The sequence below is a fragment of the Ailuropoda melanoleuca genome, chromosome 13 (assembly GCF_002007445.2).
Source record: "Ailuropoda melanoleuca isolate Jingjing chromosome 13, ASM200744v2, whole genome shotgun sequence".
Taxonomy (NCBI): Eukaryota; Metazoa; Chordata; class Mammalia; order Carnivora; family Ursidae; genus Ailuropoda; species Ailuropoda melanoleuca.
In genome coordinates, this window is record NC_048230.1 from 25,823,224 (window position 1) to 25,850,195 (window position 26,972).

The following is a 26,972-nucleotide window of genomic DNA, read 5'->3' on the forward strand; positions in this document are numbered from 1 at the left end:
CCCCAACCCGGCGCGGGACCGGTGACGCCCTCCGTCTTTCTAGAGTTCCTCGGGAATTCTCGAGGGCACACGTGCGCCGCTTTCTCTCCGCGCCGAGTCCGTTTAGGGTTTCGATTCGCCGCGCCTGCGCGAGAGCCCCCGCCCCGCCCCCGGCCCGCCGCGCGCGCCCCGCCCCCGGGCTATGTAAGGCGGCCCTGCGGGGGTCGCGCCACCTCTGCGCTCCGTGTCCCTCCGCGCAGGCGGGGCGGCCCGGAGAGGTAGTGCCTGCCGAGGCGGCCGCGGCGGCGCCCCCCTCATCATGGTGAGCGGGCGCCGGGAGGCGGGAGGGGAGGGAGAGGGCCGGGCCGGGGAAGCACCCTTACGGAAAACGGGAGTTCGGGGTGGGGCGGATTTTCGGGAGGAAGTGGCATGCAAATGAGGACCTGAGGTTCCGGAGTTGAGCGCTGGCTTTCTGGGGCGCGGGGTGCGGCCTGAGGTAGGGGAGACTCGGGGAGCGGGCACGGCCGCTGGAGGAGGGCGGGATCGCGCGCCGCGGGAGCTCGGCGCGTAGAGTCTGGGCCGGGGATAGTGCGGGGCGGGCATTTCTCGCCTTCTCCCGCCCGAGGGCCTTATCTGAGAAAAGCCAGTGCCAGCGCCGCGCTCGGGGTGCTGCCGAGAGGTGGAGCCGCTTTAGAGGAGACCGCTTTCAGCAACAGGTGGTGTCACTTGTGGCTTTTAGCAGGCGGGAAAACAAGTGGCTCAGAGAGGTGCTGCTGACACACAGCAAAGGGGGGGGCAGGGCCGGACCCTGGACGCAGGTGCCCTGGGCCGCCCAGTCCTGGGGCAGGCACAAAGACCACGACTTTGTGGGGGGCCGAGGGCAGAGGAGGAGGTGGCAGGCGTGGTGAATGAGGCCCTTTGTCCCGCGCTCTCCTGCCCTGCCCCCCACCAGTCCTTCTGTGGGACCATTGTCCCCCCCCATCCCAGACAAGAGAGTATTATCTGTTGCTGCCCTTGTGGGGGTAGGGCAGGCAGTCTTTGGGTAACCCTTCTCCACCCCCAGCCTCCTGTGCACACCCAGAGCCGGGGCAGCTGTGGCTTTGCCTAGACATAGCAGCCCCACCTCGGAAGAGGTCATCCTTAGTAGGTGCCAGGAATATAAAGTTCGGTCCCCTCCTAGGACCACGGGCATGCGCTTCCAGCGCACTTCCCCTCCAGACGCGCAGCAGTGGGGGGTCCTTGAAGCTACAGCTCTGACCAGAGGGAATTAAGAGTTTAGGACAAGCTCTCCTCTCTCCCTCCTCCGCCAGACGCTGGCGGCTACCCCGACGGAGTGCGGAGGAGGAGGAGGTCCAGTCCCCGGCTTGGGAAGGCGCCCACCGCACCCGGGGGTGCTTTCAACTAAGGGCTGGGGGCCCCGAGGGGGAGGAGGCCAGAGTCAAGGGGGCGAGCCGGCTGACTTCTGCTCTCCCCCCTCCTCACAGAACAGAAGCTTCTCCCGAAAGAGCCACACGTTCCTGCCCAAGATCTTCTTCCGCAAGATGTCGTCGTCAGGGGCCAAGGACAAGCCTGAGCTGCAGTTTCCTTTCCTGCAGGACGAGGAGACCGTGGCCGCGCTGCAGGAGTGCAAGACGCTCTTCCTCCTGCGCGGCCTGCCGGGCAGCGGCAAGTCCACCCTGGCGCGCGCCATCGTGGACAGGTACCGCGACGGCACGAAGATGGTGTCGGCCGACGCCTACAAGATCACCCCCGGGGGCCGCGGAGACTTCTCAGAGGAGTACAAGCGGCTGGACGACGAGCTGGCCGCCTACTGCCGGCGGGACGTGCGCGTCCTGGTGCTGGACGACACCAACCACGAGCGGGAGCGGCTGGAGCAGCTCTTCGACCTGGCCGACCAGTACCAGTACCAGGTGGTGCTGGTGGAGCCCAAGACGGCGTGGCGGCTGGACTGCGCCCAGCTCAAGGAGAAGAACCAGTGGCAGCTGTCGGCCGACGAGCTCAAGAAGCTGAAGCCGGGGCTGGAGAAGGACTTCCTGCCGCTCTACTTCGGCTGGTTCCTGACCAAGAAGAGCTCCGAGAGCCTCCGCAAAGCCGGCCAGGCCTTCCTGGAGGAGCTGGGCAACCACAAGGCCTTCAAGAAGGAGCTGCGACACTGTAGGTGGGGGGGGGGGGGGGGGGGCGGGGCACGGGCGCTTGCGGTGGTGGGCACGCCATGCGGTGACCATGACTGTGACCGTGACCTCCGCTGTCCTCCCAGCACGGGGTGGGAGTGTGTGTGGCGGGGAGGCATTTCCCAGGGCCCCCTCTCCTCTCGCTGCGCCCCTCCTCCCCGCCGTGCCCCCCTGGATGGAGAGCGCCGGCCCTGTTCTTGTATCAGGGAAAACAAATTTCTAGCACCCCAGGAAGCATGTGCACAAGTCCATCGCACCTGATGTGAGGTTTCTACCCTGTGTTCAGCAGCAGAACCGTTTTTCTGAAGGAAAAGCTTCCCTGGAGGGGCCCCAGGCTGGCTGTGGGTAGAGCCTATGACTGTGGATTTGGGGGTGGTGAACCCCAGCCCCATGTGGGGCGTAGAGATCACTAAGAGAATAAGGCGCCAGGGTGGCCCAGTCGGAGAGAGTCCTGCTCTGGATTTTGGCTCCGGTCATGATCTCAGGATCGGTGAGATCCAGCCTCGCTTTGGAGCCTAAGATTCTTTGTCCCCTCTCCCTCTGCCTCTTCCCACCTCCCTCTCTAAATAGATAAATAATAAAATAACTTAAGAAAAATATTCCACAGAATCCTAAGCTGCAAAAAAAAAAAAAAAAAAAAATCCCAACTAGGACTAGTGTGACTTCACTGGGTGTGGTTCCCAGGTCTCGGGGTGCCCAGTGCACGTCCTGCAGCTTCCTCAGCTCCAGAGAACAGCCTCATGCCTAGTCCAGAAGCTGCATTTTGCAGAGGGGAAAACGCCCAGGAGGGATATGGGATTTGCCCAGAGTCCTGGAGAGAGCCCTGGACTCCGTCAGCTCTAGCAGGGGCCTCCACATTTTGGGTGCGACCTCTCCTGGCCAGGGCTGTTTGCTCCAGGGGTAGGATAGGTTTGGGATAAGGGAGGCCTTCATTTTCCTACAGTAGCCTGTTAGGGGTATGTCACCCACTAATCCATCTATTCCTTTAACCCATTTCTGGTATCCCCAAATGTTGGATTATCTTCCTACTTGGAATATCCCCACCCATATTTCTGTGTGTTCGGAGGCAAAATTTGTGCCTGGGTATGTGCTTAGAGATCTCTTCTTGGCTCCTGAAGCTGGAATACTGGGGAACTAGGGAACCGTGACGCCCGCAGTGACGTTGTCTGGGTGTGAGCCCTGCACCTGGAATTGCTTGGCCGAAAAGCACCATTCATGCAGGGCTCCTGGTTAGAGCTGCTCTGTCTCTTGAAGCTGCCTTTACCATTAAAAACTGCACACCTTTCCTGCCTGGGACGCAGCCGGAGAAATGTAACGGGCCTGCTCTCAGCAGAGCTCTCCCTCCCCTGTGAAAGGTGAGAGAGATCCTCGTAGGAACTCAACTCTGGGAGTAAATACGACAGATCTAGTGACTCTGAAAGGAGCCCCAAGGCCTGGAGTCTGGAAGTTGAAATCAGATACCCCTGGTCTCTCCATGTTGTATCATCTCATTATATCCCAAGACCCTTCCTACTCTAGGCCCTTTATAGGCTCTCGTCCACCAAACAGGCACGCACGGTACATGTTACAGTGACCAGGGAACTTCTGGTCCAGTTACGCCCGAGTGAAAGGGGGCACTGCTAAGAGTCCCCCCGATGGTCCTGGGAAGATGGGTGTATGGTCACCCTGATGGTACTTGATTGACAGAAAAGAGTCACTCACTTGCCGTGGGCCGAAGGACTCATGCTCTTTCTGACTCCTTCCACCGTACCATAACAGTTCCAACACTGTCCTGCCTTTCTACTCCATTTTTCGTCACTTGCTTCCCTCTTCCAGATGTATAGCTGATAAAGCCGAGATTCCCTTGGCCTGTGCTGCCTATCCCTGGGTTACGAGTGCGTTAGTTTTCAAATCTGGAAAAGAGATGTAAACGTCTGCATAACGTGAAACCAGGGAATTTAGACACCTTTCTGTAGCTCTGACGTGGCTATTAGTTTGACCAGCTAATGAAGGAGTGGATTATAGCGGATCGCCGAAGAGCTTACGCTTGACGTCCGGTTTTTTACCCTCCGAGCCTCCGTGGTCTTGGTGATGGGGATCAGGATGGGCCTGCTCTCCTGCCCTGACTGCCCCACTCTCTCCCTGCAGTTGTCTCTGGGGATGAGCCCAGGGAGAAGATTGAACTGGTCACCTACTTTGGGAAGAGACCCCCAGGCGTGCTGCACTGCACAACCAAGTTCTGTGACTACGGGAAGGCCGCGGGGGCAGACGAGTACGCCCAGCAGGATGTGAGTGCTCCCCGGGGACGCTGGGCTGAAGTGGGGAAGAGGGCAGGGTCTTCTGGAAATGGGGGCCGGCTCAAGGCAGGGACCAGAAACCAGACAGCCTCTCCGGAAAAATGGCATCTCCTGCTCCAGCTCGCCCTGTCCACAGGCTTAGTCGCTCAGATGTCAGCTGCCCTTTCTACCCCCCCCCGCCCCCAGCACTGCCACCAGCCTGCACGCTTGCCCCCAAGGCCTGCCCGCCAGTGCCTTTTCCTCCTGCAGACTGATGGCCTCTCTAAGCCTGGGTGGAGTCCCAAAGATTAGGTGACCCCACCCCCGGGGAGCCTGGTGCTCTGACTCCTTGTCCCCAGGTCCAGCCGTGCCCAGGGCAAGCGCATGAAGGGATAGTGTGGCTTCTTGGTGCCACACCTTTCCCTCCTCCCACTCACCGCTGTCTGGCGCCCTCAGCCTCTGATGCACGGTCCTTAGGCCGCAGGCAGGCAGCCCGGCTGCGCAGTCTCCAGCCTCTGGGGTGGCCTTCTCAAAGAGGCCTCCCTCCAACCTCCACCCGTCTCCCCCACTTGTCTGTCCCCGTTAACGCAGCAGCCCTGTGACAGATTGTTCTTTGGTCTCCCCCACCTGCATTTGTCCATTGGGTTTACTGTGTATCCGTGGCCCCTCGCGTGGCCGCGTGAGCGCATAGGTAACGTCCACACCGTCTCCAGCATTCACATGCCTAGCAGTATTAAACATCTGCTAGGCACCAGGCACGAGGGACTGTGAGCAAAAATGAGAGACGCTTCTATGGTCGGGTGGGAGAGATGGTCTGAGAATCAGATAGAATCAGAAAGAACCAGATGTAGGGGCGCCTGGGTGGCACAGCGGTTAAGCGTCTGCCTTCGGCTCAGGGCGTGATCCCGGCGTTATGGGATCGAGCCCCACATCAGGCTCCTCTGCTATGAGCCTGCTTCTTCCTCTCCCACTCCCCCTGCCTGTGTTCCCTCTCTCGCTGGCTGTCTCTATGTCTGTCAAATAAATAAATAAAAAATCTTTAAAAAAAAAAAAAAAAGAAAGAAAGAACCAGATGTAAACCAGGGTGTACGAGGTCGATTTCGATCTGAGGCATTTATTTCTGACCTCTGGCTTTTACCAGGATGAGCTGAGTAGCAGTGACAGTAGCACTTGTCACGTGCCTGTCACTGTTCTAGAATCTTCACCCAGAACACTCATTGAATGCGGGCACTGAGGTAGGTTCTAGCATCATCCCTCAGAACAGGTGAATGAGCCAACACGGAGAGGGTGAACGGCCGCTGGTAGGTGGGGAGCCAGGCCTGGGTTGGGGAAGTCTGGCCTTCGGCTCCGCCATGTCCGGCACCTCCGCTGTCTCCTGTCAGCCTGACCAGTTAAGTGGGAAGATGTCCTCCCATGACACGCAGGCTGCGCACGGCCGTTCCCCGAGGATCCTGCTCGGTGGTGCTCAGCTCTGCTAGGCCCACCCTGGGTCAGCTGCCTGCTCCAGCGGCCACCACGTACGTGCAGCTTAATGCCGTCGCTCTGTCCCCGCAGGTGGTGAAGAAGTCTTACTGCAAGGCCTTCACGCTGACCATCACTGCCCTCTTCGTGACGCCCAAGACTACGGGAGCGCGGGTGCAGCTGAGCGAGCAGGAGCTGCCGTTGTGGCCCAATGACGTGGACAAGCTGTCCCCCTCCGACAGCCTGCCCCGGGGCAGCCGCGCCCACATCACCCTCGGCTGCGCGGGTGACGTGGAGCCCGTGCAGACGGGCATTGACCTCCTGGAGATTGTGCGGCAGGAGAAGGGGGGCAGCCGAGGCGAGGAGGTGGGTGAGCTACACCGGGGCAAACTCTACTCCTTGGGCAACGGGCGCTGGCTGCTGAGCCTGGCCAAGAAGCTGGAGGTCAGGGCCGTCTTCACGGGATACTACGGGAAGGGCAAACCTGTGCCCGCGCACGGCAGCCGCAAGGGGGGCGCCTTGCAGTCCTGCACCATCATCTGAGCGTTCCCGCCGCCAGTGCCCCCCCACTCCTCAGAAGGGGGGGACAGGGAAGCATGCCTTCTGCTTGATCTTTAAGATTTTTTTTTTTTAAAGTTAACCTTTCTGTAACTTTTTAAAAATTTGTAAAGTAACTTTTCCTGCCCTCCCTCGTCCCCTCTAACACCCAAGCTTTCAACACAAGAGGGGTGTGGGGAGCGCCAGTCAGGAACCCAGAGCAAAGCTGACGAGGCTAAGCCAAGCTGGGCCTGGAGCCGCAGCCACAGCCCCAAGCCCTGCCACCTGTCCCAGGTCCCCTGTCCCCGCCCTGAGCCGGCCAGCGGGGAGACACCCCAGAGCTGCATGTCCCCACAGTGTGGTCACGGTGGCCGTGGGAAACTGGCCATTGATTTGAGAGGGTGGGGGAATCCCTGGGCTTTGACCCCGCATCTTAATCACTGCAGCCCCATGATGTAGGCTGGGGCTTTTTACCAGGGCTTACAAGGGTCTTTACGTCCCACCTTTGGCCCTAAGTGCCTGTCCCCTCCTCCTTTACACTGTGACTAGGGACAGCCACATCCCAGCCGGCTGCAGGTCTCGCCCCAGAGAGGGGATGGGCTGCCATCCTTTCCGGCAGGGTGGCTCTGCTATGGGGATGGGGAGATTGAAGCCAGAGAAAGTACTGTCTGCCCAGTCCAGCTTGCCTCCTTGGTGCCCCAGGAGGCCCCTGCGCCGCCTCGACAGGGGGTCAGTCGGTGGGGACCAGGAGCCAATGGAGTGGACCCCTGGCTGGTGAGGGCCAAGCCCTAGCTGGTGCCTCTGAGAAGGGGTTTTTAACATTGGTACATGTGCTGTGGTTCCTGGGGTGCCCTCCGCTGCCCCCCCCAGTAACAGGGCCTTGCTAATCGGGTTGTCACTGGATGAAAGTGCTTGAGATTTAAGTTACTATCCTGGCTTTGCCCGACCTCAGTGACTTGTAAGACTGACCGTGAAATAAACCGTGTTAATCCTAGCCGTGTGCAGTGTCTCTCACCCTTCTGTGCCCAGCTCAGTCTTCCCTGGAGCCAGGGCTGGTGTATCAGGACTGGCTTTGTCCCGCAGCTTGGGGCCATCGGTCCTGTCTCCCCTCTGCTGGCTGGGCACAGCTGTGGTGAGGTTGGGCAGCCAAACAGTGTTGGCTTTCATGAGGCGGCAGAAAGGAGGGCGGCTGATCTTAGACGCACACAGAAAGTGGGGGGTGGCTGGGTCTGAGGGACGTGGAGCAGAGCCTGTCATCCTCCATTAACTGCGGCAACAGGCCCACAGGTGTGCCAGCCCCAAGCAATCAGACCCACGGTTCCTGGTCTGGGCTTCTGCCCGTTCTCAGGTCAGCGTACTGCACACACAAGGGAAGACCTGACTTGCAGGAGTTCCGTTCGGGCCAACAGGGGAGCTTCTCAGGCCTAACACAGTCATCCTATCGCCATGGCCTTGGTGCCAGCGGGGGAAGACTGGAAAGGGGCTAGGGCTCAGAAGAAAGAGAAGCAGGGTTCCCTGTTTGGTCGATGGTCCTTTCCCAGCCAGCTCTACCACCAAAAGCGCCAAAAATCTAAGTGCCAAAGTCTCAAATCCCTCTGCCTGTAACCCCTAAAACAATTACCTGCCACAAACACTATGCTTGACTTGAACAGCAGGACACTGGCCACCGCGTCCTCCCCCAGCTTGTCTCCCACACACAGGGACAGCAGTGCAGAAGGTGAGCCGTATTTACTAAGAATGGTGCTTCCAACCAGGTGAGCTTAAGATCTGTGCCCCGGACCCTGGGGCCCAGAAACTGCGTGTCCTACCTGGAAAGGGCCTGGGGTCAAGGAGGCAGGATTCTGTCCCTGTCCCCATGTCCCTTAGCCTGCAGCGGCCGCAGGGCTGTGAGGGCCTGTGTAAACCTCCTCTGTCCCAGCCACACTCTGCGTGCGCTCTGGACACACACAGCTTCTAGTGAGTTCTGGTGGCCCTTACCATCAAATCACCTGGACTGACGCCGGGCGGGGCCCCACAGCATGCTCAGGCCCGTGCAGCACTCAGGCCAAACAGGATCAGGAGCGGTGGGCAGCATCGCCCTGCCACCAGGCCCCGGGTGCCCAGAGCCGTCCGGGCAGGCGCTGAGCCTATGACCACATCCGCGCCTGCTCCACACGGGGGGCTCCGCTCCGGCCTACCGACTGCAGTGGCACAAAGCAGCTGCCAGAGCGAGGTGCCGGAAAGGTCAAAACATTTTATTCTCTTAATTTTTTTCTTTTTTAATAAAGTTAAACAGTAAAACAAAAATTCACAAGCTGCCTCCCTGTCCACCCCCCACCTCCCTCCCCTCCCCTCCCCGCAGTCTTCGGCGCTGGCTCCCTTTCATTCCCCCCCACTCACACAGACACAGGGTATCCAACTAAGAGAACGAAACTGCTCTAAGGACGGGGAGACGCGATGAAGGGAGGAGGTGAACCGTGCCCACGTCCAAGGCTACACTGAGCAAGTCTGCGCTTTCTGGGCTCTGGACGGTTTCCTTTCATTAGCCAAACTGAAAAAAGAAATTCCCCGGACCAGATGCTGTAAGGCAAGAGAAGGGCTTGTCAGTTGGCTCTGGGTGGGAAGATCACTGCTCTGATTAGGGGAAGTCTTCAACGGAGGCTTCAAACTCACACAGAAAAACAGCCAAGAGCATCAACGGCCTAGGCCCTCGGGGCTTGGGAGTACGTGAGCAGCTGTGTGTGTGTAGCTTCCAGCTTCACTCTGGCAGAGAAGCCCGGGCACTAGACAGCCTAGACAAGCCTCCCCGACCCTGCAGAGAGGTGTGGAGCCTCCCTGCCTCCATCCTCAGCAGCACCTGAGTGCGCCCGTACCCCGCTGGCCGGGTGCTCTGCCACCTCCGCTCCCGGGCCTCTCTGACTCCCACAGAGCTCCCTAAGTGGGGAGTCGCATTACGGGCCTGTGATCTGGGAACTCCCGAGAGCGGGAGGCTTACTCACCTTCAAAGCTGAAGCCCCCAGGACCGCCAAAGAATGCCTTGAAGATGTTGTTTGCGTCAAAATCTATGGAACAGAGCAAGAAACAGGACAGGGACCGAAAGTTGAAAAAGTTAGACATGTGTGAAGAGGAACTTATGATGACACTGAGAATGGGTCCCAAAGCTTGCCCAGATGCATCCCCTACCTCCCCGCCAAAACCTCGCCGACGTGGTGGGCACATCTGCGCCCGCTCCCCATGCCTATCGCTGCTCATCCCACTCATAGGACACGCTCCCTCCTCCTTCCCAGCTCAGTCGAAGGAAAGCTTTCTTTGCCTCAACCTACTTTGCCGGACCTCCTTCTACAACTGGGATGCAATTTCCACTTACAAGACTCACCCCACGCTGTCTCCCTATAATGCTGGGGCACCAGTGAGAGGGCGAAAATCCATCCCTTCACTGCTAACAACACTAAATATAGAAACGAGATCTACAGTTTATTGTATTCATTCGATTCCATGCTGTCTAGACTGTAGGCCAGAAAAAAAAAGCAAGCCATGGTTTGTTCACCTACTAGGTGCCAGTCACGGTGCTGGGTACTCCGCATACCTGACATCATCCCGATTCATACTCAACAGAACCTAAGTAGGGAGCTCAGGTAACTTGCTCAAGATCGTGCGGCCAGTGACGGCAGGAGAACCGAACATTCCAGCTCCTGCCTGACTCCAGCACTGTGGCCTTATCACCAGACCACGGCAGGGCTGCTGCCCCCACCCCCACCCGACTTCCTAAGCTCCACAGAGGACTTGTCTCCACCAGCTGATCCAACAGGCACATCGTGTCCTAAAGCAAATTCTTCCTTGCCTGTGACCCTGCTCATCCTGGGTCCCCTAGTTCAGGGACTGACTCCGAGTCAGCCGTCCAAAGCCATCCAGCCTCTTCCTTCCCTGCGTCCAACACTTCAGCAACCGCCCCCTGCTACGTCTCCCACTGTGTCCTCCGATTCTTTCCTACTCGTCACGCCTTCCGTCATCTCTCACCCCCTTCACTGCGCCAAATCCCCTCCGCGCTGCCATCACGGATACACTTCAGGAGCCGAACTCTGGTCCGGAGTTCCCCTACTCACAGGCCTTCAAGGGCTTTTGACTGCTCGTTGCTCCTCTCAACCGCTGGGCAGAGCAGTGTTTGCTATCGGTAAACCTACGTTTTTAAAGCAAGCGCACATGCGCGCGCACACACCCCCCCTGAACCAGAAATAAGGATTATCTGGGTAACATCATCAATCCTATTTTAAATTCCAACAGATGGTCTTAATAGGGGAGAGAGGGCTGGCACTAGACAGTGGTCTGAGAGCCGCACGGAGTCCCTGGCCTCTCCCATCTCCCACCGAGCTCATGGCGAGCAGCAACACTGACCGATCTGCTTTATTTTGTTTTATGTCTTTCGGGGAAACTGAACTCTGTGAAGCCTGCCGGGAAGGGGTGACACACGTAGATGCCTGTCAGCATACACTGGGCAGCGGGGGAGAACTTCCCGCCGAATGAGAAAGCCCACATTCCCTACTCCAGCCGCGAAGGCCTTCTGAGGGGGTATCCAGCTACTTCGGGGGCTCGTGTCTCACCTTCCCCTGCTTCGAGCACCCTCTATCCTCCCACACTCAGCCCCTCGCAGCTCCCCAAAGGTATTATTTCTGCATTTCCAAGCCTTCCCTACCCAGTGCTCACCTCCTGAGTACCCACTCTGCATCCTGAGCACCCGTTCCCCTTGACCGTCCTCACTGGGAGTCCACATCCAGGGGTCAGGGTCAGATGCGGCCTATGGGTCAGTCTGCAAAGCCCAAGACTGGGTTCTCGGAGCTCAGGGAACCTGTCTGATTTACCTTTGTTATTTCCAGCACCTGTCCCAGTGCCGCACACGTTACAGGTGTTTATCCGGGGGGGGGGGGGGCTTACACGGCACTGTGCTACACTGGCTGTTACAGACTCCCCTCTGGAGTGGCTTCAGAAGAATTCTGACAGTCCACAGCTGCCGGGTTCATCCCAGGCCGCCCTAAGCCACTCACCGCCCATATTCATGCCCTCCTCATCCAGGTCCTGTCCACTGTCGTAGCGAGTCTTTTTCTTGGGATCAGAGAGGATGGTAAAAGCTTCTCCAACTTCCTTGAACTTTTTCTCCTCCTCCTTCTGCACTTCGGCACTGGCTCCACTGTGCCGGTCTAAAGGGAGGAGGACGGGAAGAACTTAGAATCACAAGAAAACAAAGTTTAAGACAGAGAGCACTTCATGTCTGATTTTAGAATCTGGTACTTCCAAAGTCTGGAGGGAAGAAACTTTCATTCTGGCCTGAGTTTGGCAGGGCCGGCCTGGTTCATTCTTCCAAGTCCCCTCCCCACACCGGCTCTACCTGGATGGTGCATCAAGGCCCGTTTCCGGTAAGCTTTCTTGATCTCGTCCTCGGAGGCATTCTTGTCCACTCCCAGAATTTTGTAGTAATCTTTCCTCTTACTCTTCTTCAGTTCCACCTGTGCATTTTTTAGGAGCTGTTTGTGTTCTAGGAGGAGACAACTAGAGTCAGTGGACAGATCTGACTCTGGTTTCCCTTACCAGGTCCTCACCCAGATATAGATGCCTTACAGTCACAAGCCTTGTCACCCATACCAGGCACATTAATGGTGTTTTCTTCTGAAGATTAAAAAACAAAACAAAACAAAACAAAAAAACCCACTCATACTTTGGTTCCTCTCATCAGCCTAACTACACAGAAAAGGAAGTGAAAGTGACAGAGAGGATTGAGGGCCAGAAAAGAAGTGCCTTATCCTGTACTTGACGTTTCTGTTCACTTCTTCCGGGCGGTGATCAAATAAGCTCCAGAGATACCCCGACTTCTGAATCAAACGATCCCGTGTCCAGTTTTAAGGGCCTAAGGTAAGACTTCACAGTCCCCTGAGAAAGATGCTCTCAGACCCCTTTACCTTTTGTTTTCTCCGTCTGATACACTTTCTCATAGTCCCGCACTGCTTCTTCATACTGTTCTGTGTCCATGTAACTGAGAAGGAAATACAGGGAGGTACAGCAACATAAATAGCAATGGCCTTCGGTATCGCTCTGGAAGAGGCACAGCTCAAGCAAGAGACACACGCTTTTGGTTGAGATGCTTCCTGAAACAGGAGTCCTTAAGCCAGCTGTGAGAAAGAACTAACTACCGATTTCTCAAGTAAAAAGAGAGCGAGATCTCATGCCACTTGCACCCAACCAGCAAAGTGAAAGTCTGCTCTGAGCAGAAAGCAACCAATGGGAGAAGGTTCCTTCTGATTTCACAGAGCCCCCAAGAGGCATCTGGACTGCCTTAGGAAAGGCAATGTGAACACACCTACTTGAATGGTTACTTGGGATTGAAACGCAAAAGAAAATTATCAAGTGAGAGCAATGGATATGGAAAAGCTTTGAAACCTGCAGTGCCATAAACATGCAGGGCCAGCTCCAATCCAGAGCAGAAGTGGGATTAGTGAGCCACTAGAAGGATCAAGTTCAAGGTGGTGGCTGCTGGCATATGCTTCCACTAAGACTCATCAATCTGAGAGATGTAGGTGAGCGAGAGAAAAGGAGACTCTGAACACAGGCTTGCTTCTATTTCAATAGTGCAGAAGAAAAAGGGGAGGGGCTGGCCCAAGATGGGAGGAATCTAGCTTGACAGGCTGATTGCCAAATCTTTAAAGACCTTCTCTTCCACAGAAGCAAAGTGGCATCTTCCATGTCCTGATAAGACCACTGGTGCCAAGACTGGCCTACCACTTAAACAGGCTGTGGCAGAAGCTCCAGAGACAGACCCCATCAGCTGAGTACAGCACAGCCGGCCACTGCAAGGAGACCAAATTTACTACACGGCCCTACACCAACCCATCTTCGCAAACACCAGGGCTCGGCCAGGCTGAGAGGCCAGAGCAGGGCGGTGCTACTGATGTGGCTGGCAAGACGGATTCCCAACTTCGTAAGCATCTCTCATTTTTCAGCGACATCTTAATTTACAACTTTAATTTTTTAAATGGTGAGAAAAGTCAGTGCCCTGCACACAGAGGGCACAAGGGCTACCAGGAGCTCAGAGAATCCATTTACAGGATGAAGAGTAATGGAAGCTGGTAACCCAGGTGCAGTAGAAAGATCTGACAGATAAGCAATCTTAATGAACATTCCATGACATTTTGGAACGTTTTAAACTTATTATAGTGATTTCTATTTTTATTTAACGTGTTTCTAAAATCCAGGGACATCTTTACATTTACATTTTTTTCTGTGCTGTACCCCCGAAACAATATAACACTGTATGTCAACTATATGTCTATTAAAAAAGTATTTTTTTTAAGTTGAAGAAAAAGTAGAGAAGTAGAGCCTCAGGGAAAATGGGAAACTGCAGCCCATGACAGGAGATGTCGCAAAGATCTGGCGTTCCCCCCAACTTCAAGGGTAAGTTGAGGCAGATTGGGGCACCAAAGCCCCTGGTTAGGCTTTGGCCTGAACTAATCTCCACTGCTTCATATCAATCCCAGCTACTTGAGGGGACCACTGGCCAAATTTTGGCCAACTGTGCCCAAAAGTGCATGTTGGACCCTGTAATGGGATCGCAAAGGCAGAGCCCCTAGGAGGACAGTTCTGTTTCTACCACAAAGATAAGGAGTTGTCTGATTAAAGCCAGTTGATTTTTCCTTATTGAACACATATAGAGTGTAACTGTCCACCCCATTATCCTCCTAACTAGCCAAGAATTTCTCTTCTCTCCCCATTCCTTGTTCAAACACTGCAGAGTGTCCACTGAGTTGACATGGGCTCGTGTACCAGCCACCCCCACCCCACTAGACACTCAGGGGACCCTGTTTGCTGGCTATTACACATAACACCACAGAAAATTTGCAGGTAGCATTTTGTATCTGTTGGAATGAGTCATTAGCTGGGTCAGAGGGTGTGGGTTGTCTTCCAAAGCTTCCATGTTTGCCAGCGGTTTGCAAACAAGAGATGACTGACAGCGGGTCTCAGAGTCTATAATACAATTCCGTAGATGCTTCTGTTTGACAGACTTACTCATCTACTTAGAAATCCACTTAAAAACAAACAAAAAGCACCACACACGGTAGCAATTTTCCTATTCTTAAAAAATGCGGATAATTTGGGGAACACTAAATGGGAGGCAGGCCACGCCCTGCACCACTGATGACACGGAGGAGCCTGAAGAATGACGGGCTTCTCAGGCATCAGTAACAGCACCAGTTCCTTGGATCTGACACTTCGTGACAAGAAATGGAATGAGTGTTGGAGGATTAGTAAACAACAAATAGGTCTTCCTTTCGGAACTTTAAAGGCAGGCTGTTTTTCTCTGTCTGGGAAATAATCTGGAATAGGAAGAAATGGATTTGGGGGAGTCTCTCCTAGCCCTTGCTGAGCTTCCAGTCTGCAGAGAAGAGTCTGGATGGACAAGGGTAAGCTGGGCAGCGCCCTGACTCCGAAGGCAAACCCGGGCACTGGATCTAGGTAGGCCGCCTGGCTCCTCATCACTGAGTCCCACGGAGCTACTTCAACAGGGGCTTCCTTACGCTGCTGGGAGGCTGAGCCAGAGGCTCCCTTCCAGCCGAAAGACTGTCTTCCCTAACCCAGAACAAGCAGGATAAGCACAACTCTCAGCTGTCTCCAAGAGATACTTTATTTCTTCCTCTTCCAAGCACCACACATTCATTCCACAGAACATTTACTGAGTGAGCACCTACTGTGTGCCAAGCACTGTGCCAAGTTAGAGCAAAAGTGTACAACACAAAATACAATCTCCAAAGGAAATGGATTTAAACTTTAACAAAAGGAATTTGGGTCAGGCATCAGAGGAAACTTACTGACCGTGGGGCGTAAGACACAGGCATGGGAGACTGAGGGAGCTTGTGCAAGGTCCTCCGCTGGAGGTCTATAAAGAGAGTCTAGGGCTGGAGCAATCCCACCTAGAGGCAGGGGGAAGGACCGAATGACCTCACAACGTCCCTGGGTCTGCTTCCGCATCCACACTGCAAATCCCCTGGCAGGCCAGCAGCAACTCCCTCTTCCCCTCGCCCGCCGGAGGCACTCACCACTGAGCTCTTCTCAAGTAGGCTTTTATATAAGTGGCATCGAGCTTCACTGCACTCGTGCAGTCTTCTATTGCATCATCTAGTTTCCTAAGCTTCAGGAGAGAGAGAGCAGTCATACATCACATCTCTGCGGACCGAGGGAGCCCGGAGGCTGTGAGCACGGCTTCAAAATTCTAAGAGGATCAGTCATGCTGGCTCCCCCGTCACACTCACTCTCGGTCACTGAGAAAGCCAGTGTCTCAGAGGGCTAAGGACAGCAGGTTCGAAATTGGTTTCTCTTCTACGGGATGGAAGCCAGGCACACTTACGTGCAGGGATAGACCACCGCTACCATTCCAGGGTAGTGCCCAAACAAGACATGGAAATAGTAATGGTGGTTCCTGCCCTCCATTCTCCCAAAGGCCAAGGAGATGGGTAAGAATTGCTCTGCTTTCTAACCACGGGAACGCCGTTAAGAGCAAGGAGCCTGCTGTTCTTACGGGAGGCAGGACTACAGTGGGCCCACAGACCATTTCCCGCTGAGCATGGTGACCATCAGTTACGCTAGACAAAAAACTAAGCCTGCCTCATACTCTAATTTCCTCCAAATCACTCCTAAGAAAGAAATAATCACTTGCTTAGGCCAAAAGCAGCAATAATATTTGCTTTAAAAATTATCCCACAGCCTCTAGGCATTCTCTTACTGGAGGAAAAGGATCTTGAGGAAGAACAGGTAGGAATAGCCTTCCGAACTGTCCCTCAAGTGCCCTTCAATTCCACAGGAAAGGTAAAAGCTTGCCTCTCAGAAGGAAGTCCCTAACAGGCTGAGCCTTCCACCAAAACCACCTTTTCTCCTTTCATCTGGCCTACCCTCATTAGGCAGAATCCCAAGACCTCTTTGATGTCCCTTAAACATACCTCCATGGGCCCCGAGACCCAGACCGAGTGCTTACCTTGGAATTAACCGTGCCCCGATTACAGTAGAGTTTAGCATTGGTTTTTATATTGTTGGGATCTATCCCCAGGGCTTCTGTGTACAGTTCATAGGCTAGCTTGTAATTTCCTTCTTTAAATGCTTTATTCCCATCTTCTTTCTTTGCTTTAAGTGCTTTGGCATTCTACAGGAAAAAGCAAGGGGAGGTTAGCTCACATCCAGAAAACCTCAGACCACTGCAGAGAGGCCCAAGTCTATTTTCGATTTCTCAGATCCCAGCTGTTTAGTATCACACGGACCCTGACCACCACCACCCACCCCCGGCCCTGCCCCCACTACCTGGGCTGTTTGCTGCTCACTGGTATTTCCCATAGAGTGGACAGGGGAAACCAAGATATACAACAGAATACCAGTGAGACCTGTTTACCCAGGGTTTACCTCCACTCCCTAGGATAAACATTACTATTTTTTCTTCACCAGGGGAAGAAATAAAGAAAAAACACACTTAGGTATTAGAAGGAACTGACCCTATATGATCACATTTACCTTTAGGCAAATAATAGTTCTGAAATAATTTCTAATGAAAGGACCAAGCATCCCGGCAAGGCGGGGAAAGGAGCAATCACACTGCATGTGATCCTCGAACCTTCCAGTCTTGATTCTCTTAGAGGCTCAAAAAGGAAGCTTTCTTTCCTACTCAGATCTGGGGCCTAGCACTTACTCTGCAAGCAATGCAGGCCTTCTCATGGTCAGGAGCCATCCTGAGAGCCTGTACAAAAAACTGCACCGCCTTCTCAATACAATCTTCGTAATAAAGGCAAAGACCTCGTACATACAGAGCATCCGCATTGGTAGAATCCATTCGTAAAATGTCGCTGCAATAGCCGGAAAAGGGCACGTTCAGCGGTGGTTTGGATCTCCCCACCATCACCACCATTCGCGATTACTACCACCAGTTTTTCTCTTGACCAAGTGTCTAGTATGGAACATATTCAAAAGTAGACAGATCCCAATGAGCTCTTCCCATACCTTCCCCAAAGAAACCACCTTTATTTACCTTTAACACACTTCGTGAGTCTCAGTCTTTATTAGAACAGAGACCGGCAAATTACAGCCCACAGGGCTAAATCCTGCCTGCCACTGTTTAGGTAAATGAAATGGTACTGAAATCTAGCCACGTTGCCTGCTTATCTATTATCAATGGCTGCTTCTGCTCCACGGTAGCACAGGCGCATAGCTGTGACAGAGACTATATGACCTACAAAGCCTAAAATATTTACTACCTGGCCCTTTACAGAGCTCGCAAACCTGTGATGTAGAAAGGAAATGACGTTCAAAAAAACAAACAGAACACCGAAACCAAAAACCACCTCACACATCTGTTCTTCCACACACAGCTGAAGTACCTGCTGTACTTCTATGTATCTGGCAGGTGTTCAAATCTGGTCTAACTTTGGCTTTAAGTCCCAGCAAGGTCTGATCAGCTCTACTGATCTCCCTACAGGACACACGGTAGCTCCTGCTACAGAGAGCCCCAGACGGTGCCTGTCCAGTGGTGGGGCCTTTCAGTGCGGACCTGGCCTCACTTCATACCTGGCCACAGACTGTGCTTCCGGATAACGACCTAGCATTGCTAAACACTCTGCTTTGAGGATTTTGAAGCGATGGCACGCAGGGGCAAATTCTAGGGCACGGTCCATGCAGAAAACCACCTATGGGGAGAAGAAAGCAAATAAGACTCTTCATTCTGGACTCTAGAAATATCTTCATTTATAAATGTCTGGCCATAGGCAACAGACAGATTCAAAGGGAAGTAATATCAGAGTTTTGGAACATACCTAATTCATTTGATTAAATCACTGAAACGAGGAGAGCAACTGATCCAGATGATAATGACATGCCAACAGCAAACATTTAAGCACTTTATATACTGATCCATTTAATGCTCACAATTTTATAAAGTAATTTTATGAAGCACCTTATTTTATTAATGAGAAACTGAGCTAAAATGCAGAGATTAAGGAAATGTGTTCGAGGTCATCAAAGCCAGTAAGTGACAGAAACGGGATTTGGTCTCAGACATTACGACTCCAGAACTTGTTACTTTCATCACCATGTTAAGCTGCCTCCACAGGGACTGTGATCAAAATTCTTTTTCTTCTAGTGTAGAAATACGATTATTTGCTACTCTGCATAACTCACCATGCTTCGCCTATTACATAAGACAAGGATACCCAAAATAACCTGATACAGAATCGCTGCTCCCCATATTATTCAAATTGCTTACAGTTCCATTCTCCCTGTGCCATAAGCCTCACATCTCACTAAGTACCGTGGCGGCCACCTTTCCACTTTTATTTTTATTTATTTTTTAAAGATTTACTTATTTATTTTGGGGGGTGTGTGCGAGTGGGGGGAGGAGCAGGGGGGAGAGAGAATCCTCAAGCAGACTCCCTGCTGAGCATGGAGCCTGACACAGGGCTCAAACCCAGGACCCTGAGATCATGACCTGAGCCGAAATCAAGTGTTGGCTACTCAACCGACTGAGCCACCCAGGCGCCCCCCCTTCTATTTTAGTAGAAATATACCAATAAAATGGTTCGTTTTAAATGGTCCTAAATAGACTATATCAGATTACTACATTCAACATATTAATACACAAACCAAAAGGCAAGTTTCTCTCTCTCACATACATGCACACAGATGGGATTTCTTGTCTTTCAGCTTGATAAGGCCTCTCCATACATTCCCATTTTCTCTTTTCAGAAGTCTGTTCTCTAAGCCTTCATTTTTGGTTTAGCTGCTATTGCTGGGAGATCCTTGCTGAATCATATTCTTATCAAGGATAAATGCCCCGAAGGAGCAATGCGGAATTAAGAGACACCCATTTCATCTAAGAATCTGGCCATGGGGATCATGAAGAAATGAAGTCTGAAAACTCAAAAGCAATAATAGGTCAAATTCCAGCACCAGGCAACTGGTTAGACATTCATATAACAGAATGCCGCGTGGCTCTAAAACAGAATGAAGCAACTTTCCATGTATTAGTACAGAAAGATTTCTGGGGCGCCTGGGTAGCGCAGTCGTTAAGCGTCTGCCTTAGGCTCAGGGCGTGATCCCAGCGTTCAGGGATTGAGTCCCACATCAGGCTCCTCCGCTGGGAGCCTGCTTCTTCCTCTCCCACTCCCCCTACTGTGTTCCCTCTCTCGCTGGCTGTCTGTCACATAAATAAATAAAATCTTAAAAAAAAAAAGATTTCCAAGGTCTCCCAAGGGAAAAAAGGCAAGGTACAGAACAGTGAAGAACATACGACCTTTCATGTAAAAAAAGGAAAACCAGGACTCTGTATTTCTATTTGCTTATATATGTACAACCAAACTGGAGGGGAAAAGAAGAAACAAGACCAGAGATTCTTAAGGGGGTGAGAACTAGGCAGACAGAAGTTTGGGGGAATACCTATCACTGAGTATCTGTTTATACTTCTAGCTTCTCCCCCTGCGCCAATACTTCTAATTTTTGAACAATGAATAGCACCTACTCAAAAATTTAAATTTGAAAACACGCAGAAGTAGGGAAACACTAAGGGCTGCTCCACTGTTCGCAGAGCAGTGGTGGGGAGAACTCTCTTCAGGGCACAGGTTACCATCCTACAAGTTCTAAGGATTCTATGAAAGTTCAGGTATCATGTAGAGTCATGGGGCTAATTTTTCCTCCCTTAAAGAGAAGAAGAATGGGGGGGGGGATCAGTCAGAAGTAAGCAGCCACACCCTGTTGCCTTCGCAACGTTCTGTGTGGAGATGGTTCTGCTCATCGGGTCAGTGGCGTGTCAGCTGAAGGCTCAGTGCTTCACTTCCCACCCCCCACTCCCCATGACTAGGGACAGCTGCAGGCAAAGAAGATCTTTGTTTCTTCCAAGTTCATCTGTTTCCCCTGCCAGGATCATAATTCTTCATTTGTGACATCACCATGAGCTACAGTGGGGGGGCTGGGATGTCACAAACAGAGGATTCTGTCACAAACTGGGGATTCTGGCTCCACAGTGGGCAAGAGAGAAAAGAAACTCAAAAGACTGCCTTTTGAGACAAAGCTTTTGCCTATGTAAACTTCAGAAAACGTGACAGAAGGCAGAATCGCTTTCCAGACACACACACACACACACACACACACACACACACACACGCCCCCAAAAAACTTATGAATCACAGTACAAAGACAGTGGTTATTAAAACCAATGGACAGAAGAGGGATGCTCCTAGGTTAATGCCGAGACTCTGCATAAGCTAATCAAATACTTATTACCAAATAAAAGACCTGCACAATTTGTGACTTAAGAATAATTAAGAATAATTCTTAACTGTACCCTTTTATCAAATGTTAATTGAGTACATTCTACAGAAAGCACTGAGCAAATTCCCACATATGAAGTAACAACTCTGTTCCTGGGATGATACAAACCTCTTTTACGTGATCCTGAAAATTGACCCTAATCCACGTTTTTTACCTTTTTAAGGGGCCATTCACCTCCCTTTTGAAACTCTAATGAAAGCTACTTCCAAATATCATCTAAAGCAGGGAATTAGAAATTACACAGATGAGGCATAACCACTATAAACAAGACCTAGAAAGGTATTTAGAACTTTTATACCCTTCCCATGTTTTCAGATAGGGTCGACCCCTCTGGTGCCTAAATTTTCATGGACTATCACAGCGCCATAAAGGAGAGTAGCTGCTTTCACAGAAAGGCCTAACATCAAAACGGAAGTGATGACAGGTTACGTACACTGGTCAAAAATCTAAAAAGAGCCTCTATTTTTTATTTAGACCTGCATCTAGTTCACATAAAGCAGGAGTTAAAGCTAGCTCTCATTATTCAAATTAAAATGGATTATCCCAACCTATTAATTCCAACTAGCATTCCCTCTATTACCCAGCACTTTTAGGCTACTATCTTATATCAAAAACAGGAACAAACTCAAGTAAACTTACATTGCTTTTTATCAGAAAGCCAAATATAATTAAGAAAGTAAATACGTTGGCAAAAAACATTTTTAGATGCTGGTGATGATGGGAGTAACAGGAATTCTCATTCCTTGCCGGCGGGAATGCAAAAATGGTACGGCCATTTTGGCAGTTTCTTGTAAAACTTAACATACTTTTACCACACGATCCAGCAACTGCACTTCTTGGTACTTACCCAAAAGAGGTGAAAACTTACGTCCACACAAAAACCTGCACACAGATGTTTATAGCAGCTCTATTCATAACTGTCAAAAATGTAACTGTAACATATGTGCCCCTGGGAGCGCCTGGGTGGCTCAGTCAGTTAAGCATCTGCCTTGATCTGCCTTCAGCTCAGCTCATGATCCCAGGGTCCTGGGTTCAAGTCCCACATGGGGGACCCTGCTCAGGGGGAGTCTGTTTCTCCCTCTGCCCCTCCCTCCTACTCCTGCTCTCTCTGGTGCATGCTCTCTCAAGTAAATAAATAAAATCTTAAAAACAAAATGTGCCTCTGGTGGGGAATGTTGATAATGGGGGAGGCTATGCATGTGTGGGGGCAGGGGGATATGAGAACTCTCTGTACCTCCCTCTCAATTTTTCTGTGAACCTGTTCTTAAAAAAATAGTCTTTAAAAAAAAAGAAAGAGGCAAAACCAAACTGAAGTGGTACTACACACACACACACACACCCCTCTGTACCATGTTACACACACGTGCGCGCAGCCTTGTGATAAAGGTTAGATGAGATCTCCCCACAGTTGTACTTTACCTTTCGAAAATCGCGCTTCTCAAAATCCGTTTCTGCTATTTTCTCATATTCTATGACTGCATTAGCATTCTTGAACTATACCAGAAAATCAGATAAGGGAAAATTTTAATGAAGCTGTAGAATCAACAACCACAAAAATCAAGGCTTTGATGAATTATGAGTTCAAGAAAATCAGAACCACAGACTTCTCACAAATCAGGTTGGTGAAGATACAGCCCAGACCCCTAACAGGCCGGCTAACACCCTATCTGCCACCTCAAGGCAGGATACCAGAGATGTGCCTGATAGACATAAATTAAAGGCACGGCATCGTCAAAGGTTGAGTAGAAGTTTCTAGATTCTCACTAAAACACATCCAGGGGTAAATTGGGTATATACAGAAATGGAACTAAAGTACATTTTAGCTGCTACTGATGTAATCAGGATTTGAATTTACCCAAATTCTTTAACCGCACTCAAACCAGTTCCTTGCAGCATCTGCCTGGTCCTCGGCCATCTCAGAAACCCTCCATTTCACAGACTTCCAAAGCTATAAATCATATTCAAACCTCTGTCTACAAGTAAGAAACTGAGGCTCCGACAGGCCATGAGACTTGCCTACAGTTACCCAGGTGTGGTGATGGCAGAAGTGAGACTAGCTCTCAGTTCTTCTTCTTATTTTTTTTTTTTTGTAGCTCTCAGTTCTGACTTTCAGGTCACTATAACACAGTGTCTCCTTCCAGACGGACACCACCAGAACCATACCTCCTGCTGTGCCTGAGCATTTCTGTGATCCAGTTCTAGGGCCCTCTGGAAACTACGACACGCCGCCATGGCATTCCCTAGAGATAGGTGGCATTTACCCTCTCGTAGATGGCCCTAGAAGAAATGCAAAGAGGGAAGAAAAGGAGCGTGACTGGCCAAGCAGAGAGCAATCAACAGCAGTAACAAACACCCACACAAAGCCCACACGGGATGAAAGTGGCCAGAGCAGTGGTTCTCACCCAGGGGAGAGTCCGCCCTCCAGGGGACGGTTAGCCACGTTGGAGGCATGTCTGGCGGTCAGCCAGGGAGGAAGGGGTGCTACTTACACCTACTGATTAAAGAGATGCTGCTAAACACCACACAACGCACAGGACAGCCCCCACAACAAAGAATTATCTGGTCCCAAATGCCTACAGAGTCCAAGACTGAGAAGCCTTGGGCTAGAGGAACTCAACGGCAGCAACTGGTCCTCCCCAAATGGCCGCATTACGTACCCGGACGAAACTGTCATCCAGCCTCACTGACTGCTGTGCGTCTCCAAGAGCTTCCCGGAACTTTCCGAGCATCATCAAAGTGGCTGCTCGATTCCCATAATAGCTAGCATTCTTAGGACACATATCTACAGGGAGGGTGGAAGAAAGTAAAATAAAGCCTAGCATGGGGCACTGCTTCAAAAACTCAGGGGCCATCTCCCCTCAGAACTACATCAAGGCAATCAAATTGTAACAGGAATGCTGACATACTCTCTCTCTAAGGCCATGGCCAAATTTTTGACTACCTGTGCAAACAGACAGCAGCAATGGTATGACCAATTAAAAAATAAAAGTCACTTAAATATAACAGCTTTAAAGTACACTGACTGTCCTTTCAAGGGAAGGGGTCAGCATATTCACCTTCTTAATGAATTGTATTATATATAATAAGAAAGGAAAATGAATTTGCATTTGTTGAATCAGGGGTGGGGAGCCTGTAAGCAAGTTAGGTGAGAAACATGCTGACACGGGATTCAAATATGCTGGCAGATGGAGCGCAGAAGTTGTTAAGACTTGATAATTAATATCTACAAGAGCCATTTTCTAACATGGTTAAATGAACTGGAAATGGCTGAGATGCATTCAGGTGGGTTATCTTTTTGCCATATCTAGAATTTCTGGAATTGCCTTTAATTTGCCAAACGAAGAACTACCCATTTATAAGCCATCTCTCATAAGCCAATTAAGTCCAAAAGAGTTCACACAGTTAAGTTATGAACCCACTAAGCCAAAGGCTACTTTTTCAAGAGGCGTTACTTATCATAGTATTTATATTTAGCAAATTTATCTTCCAACATAAGCAGCAGGTCCTTCTCACCTATGGCTTTTGTATAATAGTTATAAGCTTCATTGTAATCTTTCTTGGCATAGTATGCGTTTCCTTGTTCCTTGAAAGACTCTGCTTCCCTGAAAAGGAAAGAGAAAGACAAGCGTGTTAGACCCAGGGAATAACCTCTGTAATCTCACTGGAGCGATCTCTGGTCTAGAGCCCCGGGGCATATTGAGCTGAAAGTCAGTGCAATGTACTTGAAGGAATTTCTAGATTTGTTCAATGCTATTTTTTGGTCACTTAGATACATTCAAACTAAATCAAGAAAACCTCTCTCATGTTGCCTGACCTTCCTCGCTATTCCTGTCTATGGTCATATCTCACACAACAAGCAAATTTTGACACCCTCTCACAGAGACTGAAATTTTTTAAGTTTACTTATTTATTCATTAAGTAATCTCTACATCCAACATGGGGCTCAACTCAAGACCCCGAGATCAAGAGTTGCGTGTTCCTCCATCGGAGCCAGCCAGGTGCCCTTGAATTTTTATATTTATTTCCTTTCCACTGCATCACAGCTGCTGCCTCTTCAGCAAACATAAAAGATCAGTTAGATATCACTCCATTCAGGGGCAATGATTCCTAAATGTGAAATGGGTCACATCCTTAGAGTTCTAATGACTTATTCTCTTGAAACTCGACTGGCTCATGCATTTGTCACTAACAGGACAAGCAGAGCAAAAGCAGGTGGCAAAGGAGTTAAAAGCATAGCATATTGTTGTTTAAGATGGAGGACGGAGTTGAGTGACAGCAGAGACCAAGAACTTGGATAACAGGGACGTCTGAGGTATAGCAGCCTGCCAGTGCCATGCTGAGTACCCATCTACTGATGTTCTCTCTGCCTATCCCATCTACGTGGGTACTTACTGCCCCCTCTACCGTTCCTATAGTACCCTGTATAACCACCAAGTGGCTAATATCAGAATTCCTGCCCTACTCCAAGATCCATTTTTGAAGCTGTGCCATTAGACAAATTGTACTTTCCGAAAGAACAATGTTATGTAAGGAGAATTATATTCCAGATAAAGGAATTGGAATCGAATAAGACATGACCAACAATGTTTTAAAAGAACTAGTAACCTCTACCAAAGATACCCCAAATCATTCTAATCACCAATTTGAATGACAAAGATAATTCTTTACCCAACTGATTCCTGTAACATAACTAAATATCTGAGCACTTTTGTTATAAGGAAGAATCTTTGTTTCTTTTTCTGTCCTCTACATATCCAAAAAAGAATCTAGTTCAAGGGAAGTAAGGACAAAAGTACCTAATTCTTAACATGGTGATGGTATGGAGTTTACAGCTTGATTCTGTGGACATCAGCATTGAGAAGATTTATGATTTATTTACTTACGTATTTTAAACTACAAAGTGGTAGAGCCGCCCTCCTTTTATTGAGGCGATCTCCCTTTCCATTCTTCTCCAGCACTGTCCTGGCAAGCCCTACTTACATGAAAAGGCTGCTAGAAGAAAGGAGAAGGAAAATGGGAATGATCTATAAATGCTGACAGATTTGAACTGTGATGGACACAAATCTGTCTGAATAATTTACACCAACTGGTATAATGCTATAAAGAGAACATCTGCTATTAGAAGTCCTCAAGAAGGATCCCCCAACTGCAAGATTTATAGGACCAACTGCAATCTTTCTACATGGTGTACACCATACTTTAACTCTAAATTAAGCAAGGCACTATAAAAACTATGAGGAGCCTATCCTTTCAGAGCAGACATGCCAAGAGATCTGAAGAAAGGGCTTTCCAACACTGGATGTCAGAAGTCAAACAGCTGTGAAGAAATGGACTGGTAAGTTCAAAAGAAACATTGGGCCCACAATGCACCTGAGAAGATCTGGTTTTCTCTGCAGTTGGCTAATGGCTAAGAATACACAAATCCTTGAGGAAAACCAAGGTATCCAGGCACTTGGACAGACACCATATTAGCAGTGGAAAGCCTGTTAATCAAAGGTGAAGTGATCTGTAGAGCTACAGAAAGGTGCCCTTTCTTTACTAAAACACCAACTTCCATGGAGGTGAGGGGCTTCACCAACAGCTTCTATAAAAACACAAAGGATGCTTTCTGTGGAAAGTCAGAAATAATTACTGAAGCCAGGTACTTTCCATGCGTTATCTTCCTACCAGGTGTTTCATTATTCCCGTTTCTCAGAGGAGTAAAATAAGGGGTAGAGATTAAAAACTGGCCCACCGTCAGGATGTCAAGTCACACTTGTCACATTCCAAAGCTTGTGCACTGTCTACCATGCTAAGCTTTCTCTCCAATGCACGCCTCTATCTAGTGCTTAAGACTTTAAAAATTAATCTGTCCTGCTAGGAATAAGACATGGGCAATGAACATGAATTTCTTCAAACTAAGACCTAAAATAGCCCCAACGTATAAAATCCAACTCCAGAACTACAATCTGGATTTAAACAAGCTAAATGACATCCCTAACAATCAGTCGCACAGACAGCAGGACTCCTTTCTCTTTAAGACGGAAGACCTAGTGAACTGGACTTTGCTTCCCCCAAGAAATGCATTTCATTTTAGTAAATGGTGAGTAGATTCCATTCTAGAGCAAACAAAGCAAGTAATGTAGAGTCAGCCCACAGCAGAAAGAACAAGAAGAATTGTGTTGTGACAAGTTACCATGTTTTTAACCTCACACTGCACAGCATCAGGCCAGAATTAGCTATTCCCACACAACTGCCTCATGAAAAGGACTTA

At 50.4% G+C, this 26,972-nt stretch overlaps 2 protein-coding genes across 6 annotated transcripts in view; one reads left to right on the forward strand and one right to left on the reverse strand.

The window, feature by feature from the left end:
• The first annotated feature begins 144 nt into the window (after nt 1-144).
• On the forward strand, nt 145-7,397 carry CNP (2',3'-cyclic nucleotide 3' phosphodiesterase). 4 transcript variants are annotated; one of them, XM_034641796.1, is made up of 4 exons: nt 145-301; nt 1,464-2,133; nt 4,278-4,417; nt 5,960-7,397. In XM_034641796.1, the coding sequence occupies exons 1-4, from the start codon at nt 299-301 to the stop codon at nt 6,407-6,409; spliced, it is 1,263 nt and encodes a 420-aa protein (XP_034497687.1). In that variant the 5' UTR covers nt 145-298; the 3' UTR covers nt 6,410-7,397. The 4 variants fall into 4 exon arrangements, with proteins under 4 accessions (XP_034497687.1, XP_034497688.1, XP_034497690.1 ...); XM_034641797.1 differs by lacking the exon at nt 145-301 and adding an exon at nt 339-475; XM_034641799.1 differs by lacking the exon at nt 145-301 and adding an exon at nt 482-695.
• The window catches only part of DNAJC7 (DnaJ heat shock protein family (Hsp40) member C7), a 29,281-nt gene continuing 8,795 nt past the window's right edge, over nt 6,487-26,972 (reverse strand). For both annotated transcript variants that reach the window (XM_002922125.4, XM_011228614.3), the window contains exons 2-14: nt 24,233-24,321; nt 23,377-23,501; nt 22,883-22,996; nt 22,139-22,213; nt 17,966-18,084; nt 17,094-17,247; nt 16,392-16,556; nt 15,460-15,551; nt 12,331-12,404; nt 11,763-11,909; nt 11,422-11,574; nt 9,382-9,444; nt 6,487-8,962 (exon numbers count right to left, since the gene is read on the reverse strand). In XM_002922125.4, the coding sequence (XP_002922171.1) occupies nt 8,925-8,962; nt 9,382-9,444; nt 11,422-11,574; nt 11,763-11,909; nt 12,331-12,404; nt 15,460-15,551; nt 16,392-16,556; nt 17,094-17,247; nt 17,966-18,084; nt 22,139-22,213; nt 22,883-22,996; nt 23,377-23,501; nt 24,233-24,321 (1,408 nt within the window). In that variant the 3' untranslated portion in view covers nt 6,487-8,924. The remainder of the gene's footprint in view (nt 8,963-9,381; nt 9,445-11,421; nt 11,575-11,762; nt 11,910-12,330; nt 12,405-15,459; nt 15,552-16,391; nt 16,557-17,093; nt 17,248-17,965; nt 18,085-22,138; nt 22,214-22,882; nt 22,997-23,376; nt 23,502-24,232; nt 24,322-26,972) is intronic.